This window comes from Pongo pygmaeus, chromosome 18 (assembly GCF_028885625.2).
Source record: "Pongo pygmaeus isolate AG05252 chromosome 18, NHGRI_mPonPyg2-v2.0_pri, whole genome shotgun sequence".
Taxonomy (NCBI): domain Eukaryota; kingdom Metazoa; phylum Chordata; class Mammalia; order Primates; family Hominidae; genus Pongo; species Pongo pygmaeus.
The window spans coordinates 43650238-43666729 of NC_072391.2; the positions used below are offsets into that span (position 1 = coordinate 43650238).

Genomic DNA, 16492 nt, shown 5'->3' on the forward strand with positions numbered 1-16492 from the left:
CCAGCTACTTGGGGGGCAAAGGCAGAATTGCTTGAGCCCAGGAGTTTGAGGCTACAGTGAGCTATGATCATGCTATTGCACTCTAGCCTAGATGACAGTGAGACTGTCTCTAAAAACAAACAAAAAAAAAGTTGTGTTTATACTAATGAGCACGAGTTTATACTAATGAGTACTATGTTTATAATGCATCCATTAAGTGCAAAAAGCATTATGTTTTTTAAAAATGTATACATCTTAATTTAAAATACTTTGTTTTGCTAAAATATGCTAACAATCCTCTGAGCCTTCAGCAAGACATAATCTTATTGCTGGTGGAGGGTCTTACCTCAATGTTGATGGCTGCTTACTGATCAGAATGGTGTTTGCTGAAGGTTAAGGTGGCTGTGGCAATTTTTAAAAATAAGACAACAATGAAGTTTGCCACATTGATTGACTCTTCCTTTCATGAAAGGATTTCTCTGTAGCATGTGATCTTGTTTGATAGCACTTTACCCACAGTAGAAAGTTTTTCAAAATTGGAGTCAATCCCATCAAAGTCTGCCTCTGCTTTACCAAGTTTACATAATACTCTAAATCATTTGTTGTCATTCAACCATGTTCACAGCATCCTCCCCAGGAAATTCTATCTCAGGAAACCACCTTCTTCGCTGATCCATAAGAAGCAACTCCTCATCTGTTCCAATTTTGTAATAAGATTGTAGCAATTCAGTCACGTCTTGAGGTTCTGCTTGCTATCATCAGGCTCTAGTTCTCTTGCTATTTCCACCACATCTGCAGTTACTTCTTCCATTCAAGTCTTGAACCCCTCAATCATCCATGAGGGCTGGAATCAACTTCTCCAGAACCCCTGTTAATGTTGAGATTTTAACCTCCTCCCATGAATCATAAATGTTCTTAATGACATCTAGAATGATGACTCCTTCCCAGAAACTTTACAATTGACTTTGCCCAGACCCATCGGAGGAATCACTATCAATAGCTGGTATAGCTTTAGGAAGTGTATTTCTCAAATAGTAAGATTTGAAAGTCGAAATTACTCCTTGATCCACAGGCTGCAGAATGGATGTTATTAGCAGGCATGAAAACAACATTAATCTCCCAGTACACCTCCATCATAGCTCTCAGATGACCAGGTACATTGTCAATAAGCAATCATATTTTTAAAGGAATCTTTTTTTTTTTCAGTAGTAAATCTCAATAATAGGCCTAAAATATTCAGTAAACCACGTTATAAACAGATGTGCTACCATTCAGGCTTTGTTGTTCCATTTCTAGGGCACAGGCAGAGTAGATCTGGCATAATTCTTAAGGGCTCTAGGATTTTCAGAATGGTAAATGAGCACTGGCTTCAACTTAAAGTCACCAGTTACATTTGCTCATAACAAGAGAGTCAGCCTGTCCTTTGAAGCTGTGAAGCCAAGCACTGACTTCTTCTCTCTAGTTATGAAAAGTACTAGATGGAATCTTCTTCCAGTAGAAGGTTATTTCATCTACATTGAAAATGTGTTGTTTAGTGTATCCACCTTCATCAATTACCTTAGCTAGATCTTCTGGTTAACTTTCTGTAGCTTGCATCAGCACTTGCTGCTTCACCTTGCACTTTTATGTTACAGAAATGGCTGCTTTCCTTAAACCTCATGAACCAACAGCTGCTAGTTTCAAACTCTTCTTCTACAGCTTCCTCACCTCCTCCAGTCTTCATAGAATGAAGGAAGTTAGGGTTCTGCTCTGCAATACACTTTGATTTAAGGAATGTGGTGGCTGACTTGATCTTCTATCCAGACTACAGAAACTGTCTCCATATCAGCAATAAGACTGTTTCGCTTTCTTATCATTCATGTGTTCACCAGAGTAGTGCTTTTAATTTCCTTTATGAACTTTTCCTTTACATTCAAAACTTCACCAACTGACACAAGAGACCTAGGTGTCAGCCTGTCTCAGCTTTCGACATGCCTTCCTCACTAAGTTAAACATTTCTAATTTTTAAATTTAACGTGAGAGACATGTGACTCTTCCTTTCACTTGAACACATAGATGCCATTGTAGGGTTATTAACTGGCCTAATTTCAATATTGCTGTGTCCCAAGGAATAGGGTAGCCCAAAGAGAAGGAGAGAGATAGGTGAATGGCTGATTGGTGGAACAGTCAGAACCCACACAATTATCAGTTAAGTTCACCATCTTATATGGATGTGGTTCATGGCACCCCAAAACAATTACAGTAGTAACATCAAGATCACTGTTCACAGATCAGCATATTATCTATAGTTTAAAACAAACAAAAAAAAAGGCTTACAATATTGTGAGAGTTACCAAAATGTGACACAGAAACACAAGGTGAGCACATGCTCTTGGGAAAATCGTGCCAATAGACTGGCTTGAAACAGGGTTGCCTCAACCTTCAATTTGTAAAAAAAAAACTCAGCATCTGTGAAGTGCAATAAAACAAGGTATGCCTGTACTCAAGAGTGGCATTTCATTAAATTCTATCTTCCATACAGAGTACAGTTTTCCTTCAAATCTTAGAACAAATGATACACCAAACATTCAGATACTTACTTAAGATTCCCTCTACAGCATCGTGCTGAACAAATTTTATGCCTGAGATTTTAATATCAGCACCGGTGCAGTCCACAAAAGTGTCGCCTTTGCCTCTCTTTTCTATCACAATGTCATCTGGTAGGCCATATCCTAAGGAAGAGAGAGCAAGAACACTCAAGATGGGTGAGGAAAAACATCTAAACGTGAACACTCTAGAACAGGTTTCTCTAGTTCAAATGACTGCAGGTGATAATGAGACCAGTCAATCATGTTGCATTTAAATAAAATCTATCTCCCCACATATCCTGTTTAATTTAAATCAGGATATCCAATTTTTAACAATAACAACTCTCTGACTAGTCCCCGTATCAGGAAGACTACCCTATCAACTATCCCACATCAGCTCAGTACTAAATTCACTTTCAAAAGTGCTATAAAAAATAAATAATGTTCAAGACAAGCCTAGGCAACACAGTGAGACTCCATCTCTACAAAAACCAAAAACAATTAGTCAGGCATGGTGGCATGCACCAATTACTCACTACTCAAGGAGGCTAAGGTGGGAGGGTCACTTGATCCCAGAATTTTAAGGCTGCAGTAAGCTATGATCATCCCATTGCACTCCAGCCTTCATTCTGGGTGACAGAAGGAGACCCCATCTCAAAAAATGATAATAATAATAAGGACTTACAGCTGAGTCAAAGAACTTTAAAGCACTCACCCTTAGAAATTTGTTTCTAACTCTAACATTCTATGATTCTAATATAAATTACATTTGAATAAACCTAAACAGTTCTCAAGATGATCTAATTTTAATATTCTCTTAAACAGTTGGCTTAAAATCTGACAAACTGACTAGTTACTGTTACAGGAAAAAAAACAGTCTACCTCATTAACAAATAAAAAGCATCAGATCGAGGCTAGGTATGGTGGCACATGCCTGTAATCCCAGCACTTTGGGAGGCTGAGGCGGGTGGATCACTTGAGGTCAGGAGTTCAAGAGCAGCCTGGCCAACATGCAGAAATCCTGCCTCTACTAAAAATACAAAAATTAGCCAAGTGTGGCATGTGCCTGTAATCCCACCTTCTCAGGAGGCTGAGGTGGGAGAATTGCTTGAACCTGGGAGGCGGAGATTGCAGTGTGCGGAGATCGTGCCACTGCACTCCAGTCTGGGTGACAGAGTGACTCTGTCTCAAAAAAAAAAGCATCAGATCTCAGTGAGGTGCAGTGGCTCACGCCTATAATCCTAGCACTTTGGGAGGCCAAGGCAGGTGGATCACTTGAGGTCAGGAGTTCGAGACCAGCCTGGCCAACATGGAGAAACCCTGTCTCTATTAAAACTACAAAAATTAGCCAGGCATGGTGGCAGGCACCAGTAATCCCAGTAACTCAGGAGGCTGAACCAGGAGAATCGCTTGAACCCAGGAGGCAGAGGCTGCAGTGAACTGAGATCACACCACTGCACTCCAGCCTGGGTGACAGAGCAAGACTCCGCCTCAAAAAAACAAAAACAAAAAAACCATCAGATCTGTATAAATCTTACTCAAACCATTAATACAAGCCAAACACCTGAGTGGGCTTACAAAAAAACTGGAGTATCAGAAAACTAAAGAATTCGCTTGACTTCCATTATGAAACAGAACCACATAGACAAAGCTGTAAGAAATAACTCTCACTGTCTAAAGATGAATCTTTGAGTAAATGAAAGCAGTAACCCCTCAATGTATCTACACTGGAAGAGGACAAACAAGGCTTTGGGGGCCCTAGAGAACGCAAGGGGACTCCACACACTGGAATGCTACCAGGGGTGGACTCTGGATGCCTGAATTATGAGTGATTTTGTTTCTGATTGTTGTATGTATCTGATTGTACTTTGCATATTTTCTGCAATAACCATTGCTTTTTATCATCAGAAAAATTAAAAGTACAAAAAGAATTGCATATTGAGAAAAGATTTTTACAAATTTTTATATAATTATGTATTTCTTTCCACTTAAAACATAAAACCATTACCTAAATGAATGGATTTTCAAAACAAGAAAGAAAAACCCTATTGTAAGTACTATTGACACCCTGCACATAGTAGGTACTCAATATATATCTCTTGTTATATGGGTTAGCTATAGATCACTATCAGATGAGCTTGAATCTTACTCATGAACACTCCATATATGCACACTAGAGATACCTTCTGATTCCCCAATTCTCAGACCCATACTGTTAGTCAATATACAGCCATTTTTATACTTAACTATCAGCATTCTATATGCCTATTTATGACACTCTGGCAATTACATTAAAATTTCCTCACCAATCTAGGAAGAACTCTTATCTACCATACAAACTATAATATCAGTGTTATTTCCACTATGCCAAAAAATAAAGTGTTTTTATCACAGTGATTTATCTTGCAGATGTGTTACTTATATACACACATTATACACCAAAAATTGGAGTAGAAAAGAACAAAAATTACACACATAAAATAAAAAAGGGGGTGAGATAATGTACTAGGAACAGGAGAAAACTAAACTTCCAGCCTCAGTTCCATTTAGAAGTACTGACAAGATAAAGAACATAGCTTAAGCAGTTTCTGAACAGCTGCACAAGTCCCAAAATGATATATGATTTTTTGCATTACAAGCTTCACTGCTAACTTGAAGCTATTTTGGTAAATAGTTGAACAGGTGTAACTAAATTTGACATGTTATGAAAATATACAGGACCAAGATGAACAATTGCAAAGTAACCTAAATTTAGAAATCACTCTAAATGAACAATAAGATTATAACTGTGAAAAAGTTATTTTTTTTTAGACAGAGTCTTGTTCTGTCACCCAGGCTGAAGCATAGTGGTATGATCTTGGCTCACCGCAACCTCCACCTCCCAGGTTCAAGCGATTGTTCTGCCTCAGCCTCCCGAGTAGCTGGGATTACAGGCGCGCAACAACATGCCCGGCTAATTTTTGTATTTTTAGTACTGACGGGGTTTCATCATGTTAGCCAGACTGGTCTGAAACTCCTGGCCTCAAGTGATCTGCCCACCTTGGCCTCCCAAAGTGCTGGGATTACAGGCGTAAGCCACCACACCCAGCCCAAAAAGTTATTTTTAATAGAATCTTTCAATATTAATCTTTTCTAAAGTATACTTTGGTCAAGACACAAAGTGTAGCATTTGTGACATTTGGCAAGCATTTAGAGAATTAAGATAATTGGTACCAATTTCAAGTTAAATGCCCTTAATTATACCTCTCACGAAAATAAGCTAAGTGAAACAAAAAACAAAAAGCCATGCACTAACATATCTGCAACATCTATGAGATAAGAGCAAGCAACAAATTTTTAAAATACTAAAATTTTTTAAAATATTGCTAGGAATTTTTTTTTTAATTCTAGAAATTAGATTTCCTTTCCATAAACCACCCACAATCTGGAAAGTATGCTTCTTCCTAATGGTCTTTTTTCTATATGAGCCTGTGAACATCTCCCCAACATACATACTGCTACAAAGAACCACAACTCAAGTTGCTGAAACACTGGGTCAACCTCTTTTAAGCTTTCCATGTCCTTAATGTTTCAAAGCAGCTCACTAGAAATCAAATGGGTTCAAATCACATTCTTGGAGTTTCAACAAGATTGGTGATTTATTGTTTACTTAAACATATCACATGTGAGAGTTTGGCTGTGTGTCTTCTATACTCACCTTCCAACTCAATGGAGTCAGCAATGGAGAAAGTGCCATGTACCACATAATGGCCAGGACAAACAATAACAGTGTCACCTTCAAAGCAGGCATTTATAGCAGACAATGGATCACTATGGAACTAGAAAACAATAAGAACACATTTGTAAATATACACTCCCAAAAAAGTAATTTGGGTATTACTCTAGGTGCCTTCATGTCTTACTTTGAAAATGGAAGCCAAAAACTGCATATTGAAGCATCTCCTTTGATAGTGCACTGACCTAACACATGCCTGGTAAGTGACTACTGCTGACGAAAGGCAGGGCTCTCACTACTTCCCATGCACAGAAAAACATCTTGGGAAAGCTCCTGTAAATCCTTTGTGGGATTTGTGAAAACCTGTGGTGAATCAGAAGAAAAAAAAGCCACCTGGAGTGAGAAACTCTCTGTTTACCTGAATTTCTCTTTCTTCCTCACCAGGCTCCTGGCAAAGCCTGTCCGTGAGCAGGGACCGCAGGAGACCAGCCATCATGGTGGAAGAGACCACATGAGTGATCTTCTGACCACTGGGACGGACACCCTTTGCTTGGATATTAGAATTCTTCTGATAACCAAACACATACCTTAAAGAAACGAAACAGGCCTATCAGTAAGACAGCAAGTAAGAAAAGATGCTGACTAAGAATTACAAAGACACACATACCTCAACAAAGGATTCTCAATGAGTTTCAGCTTTTGTTTCAGTTGTTCCATCTCCGAATACAATTTTAACCCTTCCACCATGGAGATATTTTCCTGCTCGGAATCAGAGTTACAATTTGACAAACTGCTTCTCAGATTTAAAAATTTCCTGTAACTCTCCTCACATTGAGACAACAGATTGCGGTAGTCAACAATAAGTCCTGATGGAACTCGGTCTTCAAGAATGTCATAATGCCTGAAAGTTTAAAAGCAAAGTGAAATCCACTGCCTTTCAGGCACATTTTCCTATCATTAAAACAGCCCACTTAGCACTCAAAGACCCAGTAAGAAAAGTGTTTTACAGCATATAACTCAGGTGCATGTTAAGTCTTTCTGAATAGCACTGTAATAATAATAATAAGTGGAAGCTGTTGAAAATTTAAAGCACCACTTCCTTAAGGTCACTAATTTTTCTCCTCTTGAGGAGTTGTTTACTTTTTTTCTTGGATCCAAGCATTTGTGCTTTAGAAACACTGAAAGTTCATGTTGCACAATTTTATTATTTAATAAGAAATTATTTTCTTCTCATATATTAGATTCAAAAGCTTAATAAGAAGGTGGCGGTGGGGGGCAATTTGGAGTGGGGGTAGGGAGAGCAGTTTCTCAAATTGTTTCACAACAATGTTTAAGATTACTATATTTTTCATGGATCTGAATATGACTTTAAAAATTTTTTAAAGGTTACCATATTTATAGGATCAAAAAAGTAGAAATGACTGAAATAATCTAGTCCCTCCTTCCATTTAAAGCACTATGGCACAAAATTATGCTGAATATTCCCTAAGGAAGATTATTAAAGAATTTCAAAAAATAAGCCCTTGAGATTCGGAGGGGGAAAAAAGGTGCCATTACTAAACTAAAGAGTGACTGAAACAAAATAACCTTGTACTGGACAACCATACTGGCACTTCAAATGTATTAATTTATAAACTTTCTCAAATATAAAAGCAGAATACAGAGTATTTCTAGATGCAATAAAATAATTTGTAAATGCACAATCAAGTTAACAGATATAAAATTAATGGGTTTAAAAATAAAATAGGCCAGGCACAGTGGCTCACACCTGTAATCCCAGCACTTTGGGAGGCCAAGGCAGGCAGATCACTTGAGCCCAGGAGTTTGAGGCCATCCTGGGCAACATGGCAAAACCCTGTCACTACAAAAATACAAAAATGAGCCTGGTGTGATGGCATGCACTTGTAGTCTCAGCTACTTGGGAGGCTGAGGTGGGAGGATGGCTTGAGCCCCAGGGGTCAAGGCTGCTGTGAGATCTAATTATGCCACTGTACTCTGTACTCCAGCCTGGGCGACAGAGCAAGACCCTGTCTTAAAAAACAAACAAACAAACAAACAAACAGATGCTCAGGGCCCCATCCAGACCAATTAAATGGGTCTCTGGATGTAGAGGGGGTATTTTTTTAAGTTCCCTGGGGATGCTAATGTGTAGCCAAGAGTGAGAACGATTGCCTTAAATGATGTTTTTTTTTTAATTTAGTCATGCTCTAAATAAGATAGGGAAAAACAAAAGCAAAATAGAACCATATCTTAAACAAATTTACATCAGACTATGAACACTTAAACATTTTGAATGAATAAAAAAGAAACTTTTCCCGCTTTTCAAGTAAGTGAATTAGGTGAAGCTTGAAAAGCAAGGATTTTGTCTACTTTGGTTAATCCAAAAGAAACTGAGTGAACAGCTGTGAAAAAAAAAGGGAAAAACAAAAAAATTTTAAAATTTTAAAAGTAAAAAAAAAGAAATTGAAGATGAAACCATGTTCTACTAAGTTGTGAAGATTAAGACTCAAATTTTAAAATAAGTTTCTTAGCATTTCCAGTATCCATGCCCATTAGCTTATTTCTTTTCATTTCTTTTCATTATATTGATACTTCATAGTCTAGAAGCGATGAAGCAATATTTGTGTCACAGATCCCGAAGTTCTGAAGCAGTGTTGGTTTTTTCCAGACCTCCTTTAGTCACGTATAAGCAGTGTGTTTTGAAGCAGAAAGGAAAAATTTACTGCACAGTACAAAATCCAGACAGTCTGGTTTGATCTTGCCTGTTGATAGCCCCACTCCTATCTTAGCCCAGAGACCTTTTCTAAGTCTGCCTACATTTGATAACATTCCAGTCTCTCCATCAAGTACCACCGTGTCTTCTGCATAACCACACACGATTCCTCCCTTACGCCTTCCCATCTGCCAGTGATGTACAAGCTATGCATGTAAGTCATTGCTTGTCATTAGCACATGCAAGGCTATCAAATCAGAATACAATTTTTTTCCAAGTAAAGATTGAATTTGTCCGATAAACGTTATGGTCCCTTATCATATTTCACGTCAATAAAAATCAATCATTTCTTTTTAAGAGCAAGGGTATCAAACCTAGAAAATACTCAAGCTTATTGAAATTTTGGGATTTTATTGAATATACTATGGAAAAATAGGAAATGCACAATGGAAAAATTGGAAAGCCTAAATAGAAATCATAGCCCATTTATGAAGAGCTAAAATCAGACATACATAATTCTAAACCAGGTAGAACTATTAATCAGACTTTCAAACTTTTTTTTTTTTTGAGACAAAGTCTTGCTCTGTCACCTAGGCTGGAGTGCAGTGGTTCAATCACAGCTCATTGCAGCTTCAAACTCCTGGACTCAAGCGATCTTCCTGCCTCAGCCTCCCCAGCAGCTGGGACTAGAGGCATGCCCTAACACACCCAGCTAATTTTTTTTGTTTAGGTTTTGTAGAGGTGGGGTCTCACTATGTTGCCCAGGCTGGTCTCAAACTCCTAGGGTCAAGAGGTCTTCCTGGGCTGGGCATGGTGGCGCAGTCCTGTAATCCCAGCACTTTGGGAGGCGGAGGCGGGCAAATCACTTGGTGTCAGGAGTTTGAGACCAGCCTGGCCAACTTGGTGAAACCCCATCCCTACTAAAAATACAAAAATTAGCTCAGTGTGGTGGCGTGCACCTGTATTCACAGCTAGTCAGGAGGTTGAGGTGGGAGAGACACTTGAGCCCAGGAGATTGAGTGAGATCACACCACTGCACTCCAGCCTGGGCAACAGAGTGAGAGCTTGTCTCAAAAAAGTTGTCTTCCTCCTTCAGCCTCCCAAATTACTGGGATTACAGGTGTGAGTCACCATGCCGGGCCTCACACATTTTTTATTTTATTATTATTTACTATTTAAGCCAAGAAACTCACTAAATCGACTTGAGTTCCACAAAAATGTAAAGTCTTACTGCCTTATCTTCTCATCTCATCTTTCACACAGGGGAAAAAAAATCATCTTTCAAACGGAGAAAAAAAAAATCATCTTTTACCCAGGGAAAAAAATTACCTTCTACAATTATTTTTTTGGAGTGCAAGTTATAATTTTATTCTTATTGCAGTATTGCCTATGAAGTTACTGCTTATGAATACAAGAAAAAATTACTGGTCTTAAAGCACCATCTAGTGGGAAGATAAATGCCACATTTAATAAGGTCATTAAGATTTAAGGCAGGAGGCTGACAAAATATCCTAAGGTAGATCTGTTAGTTCAGCCTGCTGTGTTTCACTGCAGAAACTTAGAGCAAAGCCATATACCTTTAAAGTATTCTTTACAAAATTAAAGCCAAAAAGTCTTCTATAATTCAAACAATGTCACTGTTTTTCAAACAATCGAATTTAACAAAGGACTTCTTAACCCACTAGTTCAATTGAATTTTATTCAAATTAACAAAACAGTGAGCTACTAATTTAGATGTTCTTGAACTTCCTGCTTTTAGACTCAATTTATAAACACTAAAAGCAGGTTTCTCTGTACTTGTACAAGTTTCATTTAATGACTTGTCAAGTGGTGGTACAATTTGTACATCAGTTTATTTCTGTCTATGAGCTCCTGGAAAGAAAATCAGAGAGAGAGAGAGAGTGAGTGAGTGTGTGTGTGTGTGTGTGTGTGTATGTATGTGTATCTCACACAGGCAAAATTAAACCATGGGTAACTATTTTTCCAACATGTAAAACAAGGTCAGCAATAAATACTTACAATCTTAATCGAGGCTCAACACATCTGACAAAATAATCGTATTCATCCTCCTCTTCTTCATCCCAACTCCTCCAAATATTTTGGTAGAAAAATCTGAAATGGAACTTAGTATCATTCAAATTCTGTCACTGGCTGAAAACATTAGGATTTTGGAGGGGTGAGAGCTAAAGAGTAAATCAAAACAATTCTCATATCTTAGAGAATGCTGCATATTTGCTATGGTTGATAGTCATGAGTCACACAACATAGAGACCTTTTTTGGATCAGTTAAAGAAGAGAAGTTTCTCCACATTGGTTTCGTTAGGACTTTTTTTTTTTTTTTTTTTTGAGACGGAGTCTCACTCTGTCTCCGAGGCTGGAGTGCAATGACGTGATCTTGGCTCACTGCAACCTCCGCCTCCTGGGTTCAAGTGATTCTCCTGCCTCAGCCTCCCGAGTAGCTGAGATGGCACCCACCACCACACCCAGCTAATTTTTTGTATTTTTAGTAGAGATGGGGATTCACCATGTTGGCCAGGCTGGTCTCAAACTCCTGACCTCGTGATTCACCCACCTCGGACTCCCAAAGTGCTGGGATTACAGGCGTGAGCCACCGCCCCTGGCCAGGACTTTCTTTTTATTGGAAGAATTATTTATTGACCACCAGTACCTGGATGGATGGTAGTGCCATTTGTTGAGACAAAAAACACTGAGAGAGAAACAGGTTTGGGGTTGAAAATAACAGAGGAATATACAGCCCAAAGCTCCAGGGAAAGGTCAGGGCTGGAGACATAAACCTGGTAGCTATCAACACATTGACGGTGTTAAAGCAATGTATAAGATCACGTAAGGACATAATCATAAGGCAGTGGTTCTCAACCCTCATTGTACATTGGAGTCCCCTGGGACACTTTTAAAAATTGATTCCCCCGCAATTCCAGCTACTCAAGAAGCTGAGGCACAAGAATCGCTTGAACTGGGAGGCTGAGGCTGCAGTGAAGCAAGATCACGCCACTGCACTCCAGCCTGGGCAACAGAGTGAGATTCTTTCTCAAAATAAATAAATAAATTTAAAAACAAGAACAATTAGTTCCCTCTCCCAGACCAATCAATCAGAATCTGGTGGGGGTGGGGAAGGTGCAGGGGAATCATCAGCATCCATACTTTACTTTTCTTTTTTTTTTTTGAGACGGAGTCTCGCTCTTGTGGCCGAGGCTGGAGTGCAGTGGTGCCATCTTGGCTCACTGCAACCTCCACCTCCTGGGTTCGAGCAATCCTCCTGCCTCAGCCTCCTGAGTAGCTGGGATTACAGGCATCCACCACCACGCCTGGCTTATTTTTGTACTTTTAGTAGAGAGGCATTTTGCCATGTTGGCCAGGCTGGTCTCGAACTCCTGACCTTAGGTGATTCCCCCTGCCTCAGTCTCCCAAAGTGCTGGGATTACAGGCATGAGCCACCATGCCCAGCTGTATCCATATTTTTTTAAAGCTCTCCAAATGATTTAACAAATTTATTATGGAAAATCCTAAACATATACAACAACAGAGAAAATAGTATGATGAATACCATGTATCATGAGGCAGCTTCAACAATTACCAACTCACAATCTTATTTCATCTCTGCCTCACCCAGGCACCCTCTGCTCTCCTCCCCCACCATCTTGATATTGGATTTTTTTTTTTTTCAGATGGAGTTTTGCTCTTGTTGCCCAGGCTGGTGTGCAACAGTGCGATCTCATCTCACTGGAACCTCCGGCTCCTGGGTTCAAGTGATTCTCCTGCCTCAGCCTCCCTAGTAGCTCAGATTACAGGCGCCCGCCACCACGCCCAGCTAATTTTTTGTATTTTTAGTAGAGATAGGGTTTCACTATGTTGGCCAGGCTGGTCTCAAACTGACCTCAGGCAACCCACCCACTTCAGTCTCCCAAATATACTGGATTATTTTGCACCAATCTCAGACACATCAAATCATTCACAAATTTTTAGTATATATCTCTAAAATAAATCTTTACACCAAAAGTTTTAATTCCTTAATACTACCAAATATCCAGTGTTCAAATTCCCCTAATTGTCTCCTGCTGCTCTTTCACAGTTGACTTGTTCCAATCAGGCACCAAATGAGGGTCCGCTGCTGCCCTTGACTGACACATCTCTTAAATCACTGTTAGCCTACACATTACCTCTCCCTCTTTTTTCCCTTGCAATTTATTGACTAATTTCCCCCACTCTAAATTTTGGTGATTACATCCCCATGGGGTCAATTTTTTTTTTTTTTTTTTTTTTTTTTTTGAGACAGTGTGTTGCTCTGTTGCCCAGGCTGGAGTGCAGTAGCATGACCTCGGCTCACTGCAGCCTCCATCTCCTGGGTTCAAGCGATTCTCCCGCCTCAGCCTCCCGAGTAGCTGGGATTACAGGCACGTGCTACCACGCCCTGCTAATTTTTGTATTTTTAGTAGAGATGGGGTTTCGCCATGTTGCCTAGGCTGGTCTCGAACTCCTGGGCTAAAATGATCAGCCCATCTTGGCCTCCCAGAGTGCTACAATTACAGGTGCACCCAGTCCCCATGGGTCATTTAACATGTACTTCATGTTATTTCTAGTAAACCGACAGTAAGATCTACAGACCTGAGGGCCTTCAGGAAGGATTTTTTGCAACAATACTTTAAGGGAGGTGTAATGTACTTCAGTCAAGAAGCAGGAAGAGCAGAGCCTCATTCCTGGCCAAAGCCACTGTCTGTGTGGAGTGTGTACATTTTTCCCATGTCTGCATGGGTTTTCTGCAGGTACTCTGATTTCCTCCCACATCCCAAAGATGCACGCATGAGGTGAATTCTGTGTCTACCTTGTCCCAGTCTGAGTGTGGGTGTGTGTGAGTGCACTCTGTGATGAAATGGGCTCCTGTCCACGGCTGCAACCCTGAACCTGAATAAGCAGGTTGGAATGTGAATGAATACAAATTACTGTCAAACAAAAATTCATAAAGTATACAATAATCATACAAATGCACAACAATGAATGCTGTGGCATGAAATTGCTCAGTGAGCCCACTATGTTTGTCATTGTTTTGAACTGGGTGATGGTAGGAGGTGTTCCTTATAATTTCCGCTTTGCAAACATTTATTCCTTGATTTACTCATCACTACAATGACCACTGTCACTCACTGTTTCACCAAAAATTGGAAATTGGGTCAATAATTATCTTGTTTGCATTAATATTTCTTAATGTATGTATAGTTCACATTTATTTCAACGTTTAAGATTAGAATTGTTTGGGGTCTTTATTTAGAAGTTTGATGATGTTTTCATGACCAGAAATATGCTGTAGAAACTTTAACTTTTGTTTATATCAGTCAGCCTATAGTAACATTGGTTTCATTATAGTTTCTAAGAACCTACCGACAACAGTAACTGAGCACTTTACTACAATGCCTGGCCATGTCTTTTTGTGAGGTTAAGATTGATCAACAGATACAGATTGTCAGCATGATCCACCCTCTATAAAGTTCTCTTTCCCTAATGGTTGCAGCAGTCATTGATGTTCACTGTCTAGAACCTTTATTTCATTAGTGGTTACAAAATACTGATATTCTATCACTTTCTTCATGTATTGGTTGGAATACTTTTATAAAGAAATTCCTCAGGTGATTCCAAAGTGGTTCCAAGGTTGATTAGGGAAAAAACAGTAGATGGCCTAGGACTGATCCCTGGGTAACTCCGACATTCTAATGTCTGAGCATGAGAGGAAAAGCTGGCCAAGATGACTGAGAAAGCAAGCCAGTAAGACACCAGCTGAACAGTGGTGTCCCAGAAGCTGAGAGGAGAGTGTGTGAAGAAGATGGGAATGATCAAACACCTAGAATGTCAAGAGGTCAAGCAAGATGAGATCAGAGGCAAGATGAGATCAGTGAAATGTTGACTGAATACAAGAACATGGAAGTCTTTGAGCATAATTTCAGAGATGAGGTCAGGGTAGAAGTGTTACTGAGACACCAGGAAGTATAGACTGTGATTATATATAACTCTTTCAAGAAGTTCTTCTGTGAAAAGGAAGCACTGAAAACGAAACCAGCCATCTCCTAATTATTGTAGATTGGGCTGTTAGTCCCTTCACCCTCTAGTGGAGTCTTTTGTTGTTGTTGTTGTTGTAATGAACTTAAGCATGCCTCTACTCAATTAAAGAAACCTCTGCTGGCTCCCTTTTAGCGCTCAAAAAGAAGTCCTGAACGTGGTACTATAAATAGATTCATAATCTGGCCCTATTGCACCTTTCCTGCCTCAGAGCCATTGTACATAAACTCTCAATTTCACAAGCTCTTTCAAATCTCCATGTAACTTGTTAGTCAAACTGCCAGAACTGCCTTCCACCTTTTCCACCTGGTAAGCTTATAGTTCTATTCCATGACTCGGCTCCAATGTCATCCTCACCCAGTACCATGCCAAGCATTTACACATCATTCCCATCTGCACCTCCTGCAGTGTTGATTCTTTCAAGCCAGAAATGTGGAAGTCAGCCTTGACTTCTCTCACCTCACTTACATCTTCTCATCTCTGATATCCACTCGACCACCAAGTCCCAGCCATTGTACTTTCTCAGTAAGCCTCCATCTGTCCTCTCTATATCCCCACTCTAGTCCTCTCTTGCCTCTTAACTGGTCTCCCAATTCCATCTCCCACCATTTGTTTTCTACACAGAAGCCACAATGAACCCCTGAAAACACAAAGCAGCACTTTAGGGGACTGAGGTGGGAGGACTGCTTGCGCCCAGGAGTTCGAGACCAGCATGGGCAACACAACGAGACCCCCATCTCTACAGAAAAATTTTGTTAAAAAATTAGCTGGGTGGTGGTGGCACATGCCTATAATCCCAGCTGATCCAGAGGCTGAGGCAAGAGGATGACTTGAGCCCCACAGTTCGAGCCTGCATTGAACCACATGATTGTACCACTGTACTCCAGCCTAGGCAACAGAATAAGACCCTGTTTCCAAAAAAACAAAAACACAAAACACAAAACTAGTCATATTCGCCCAAGAATAAAAATCCTTCAGTGGCTTCCCACTGCTCTTAAAGACAAAAATGACTAACCAGCTAACAAAGCCCCACAATGTCTGGCCCCTGTCAACCTCTCTAATCACATTTCCTAGGTCTCTCCCAGCACTGTCTGTGTTCCAGCCATGCTGGCCTTTCAGCTCCTTAAACACACTGAGCTCCTAAATCTTTTCCCTTCCCCACATCTGCCTCCCCTTTCACCCAGCTAACCCAAGTTCAAATGTCATTATTCCAGGAAATAACCCTAGAACAGCAACTTGACCTAATCTTAGGACACTCTGTAATTCGTCACAGCACTCACTGCTATTTCCAATCATGCAGACATCTGTGCGTGATTATTTCATCAAGGCTCATCTCCCACGTTTTGACTGACAGCTCCCTGATGATGGTGTGTCTCATGCACCAGACATACCCCACCCTTGACTAAGGACCTGGCACTCAAATATTCATTGAATCAACAAACAAATTAAATC

General features: G+C 39.9%; 1 protein-coding gene across 1 annotated transcript in view; it reads right to left on the reverse strand.

Annotated features, from left to right (window-relative positions):
• The window catches only part of SHCBP1 (SHC binding and spindle associated 1), a 42617-nt gene that overhangs the window by 18576 nt on the left and 7549 nt on the right, over positions 1 to 16492 (reverse strand). The window contains exons 5-9 of the mRNA XM_054452875.2: positions 10994 to 11086; positions 6929 to 7162; positions 6680 to 6848; positions 6244 to 6364; positions 2559 to 2690 (exon numbers count right to left, since the gene is read on the reverse strand). Coding sequence (XP_054308850.1) covers positions 2559 to 2690; positions 6244 to 6364; positions 6680 to 6848; positions 6929 to 7162; positions 10994 to 11086 — 749 coding nt within the window. The remainder of the gene's footprint in view (positions 1 to 2558; positions 2691 to 6243; positions 6365 to 6679; positions 6849 to 6928; positions 7163 to 10993; positions 11087 to 16492) is intronic.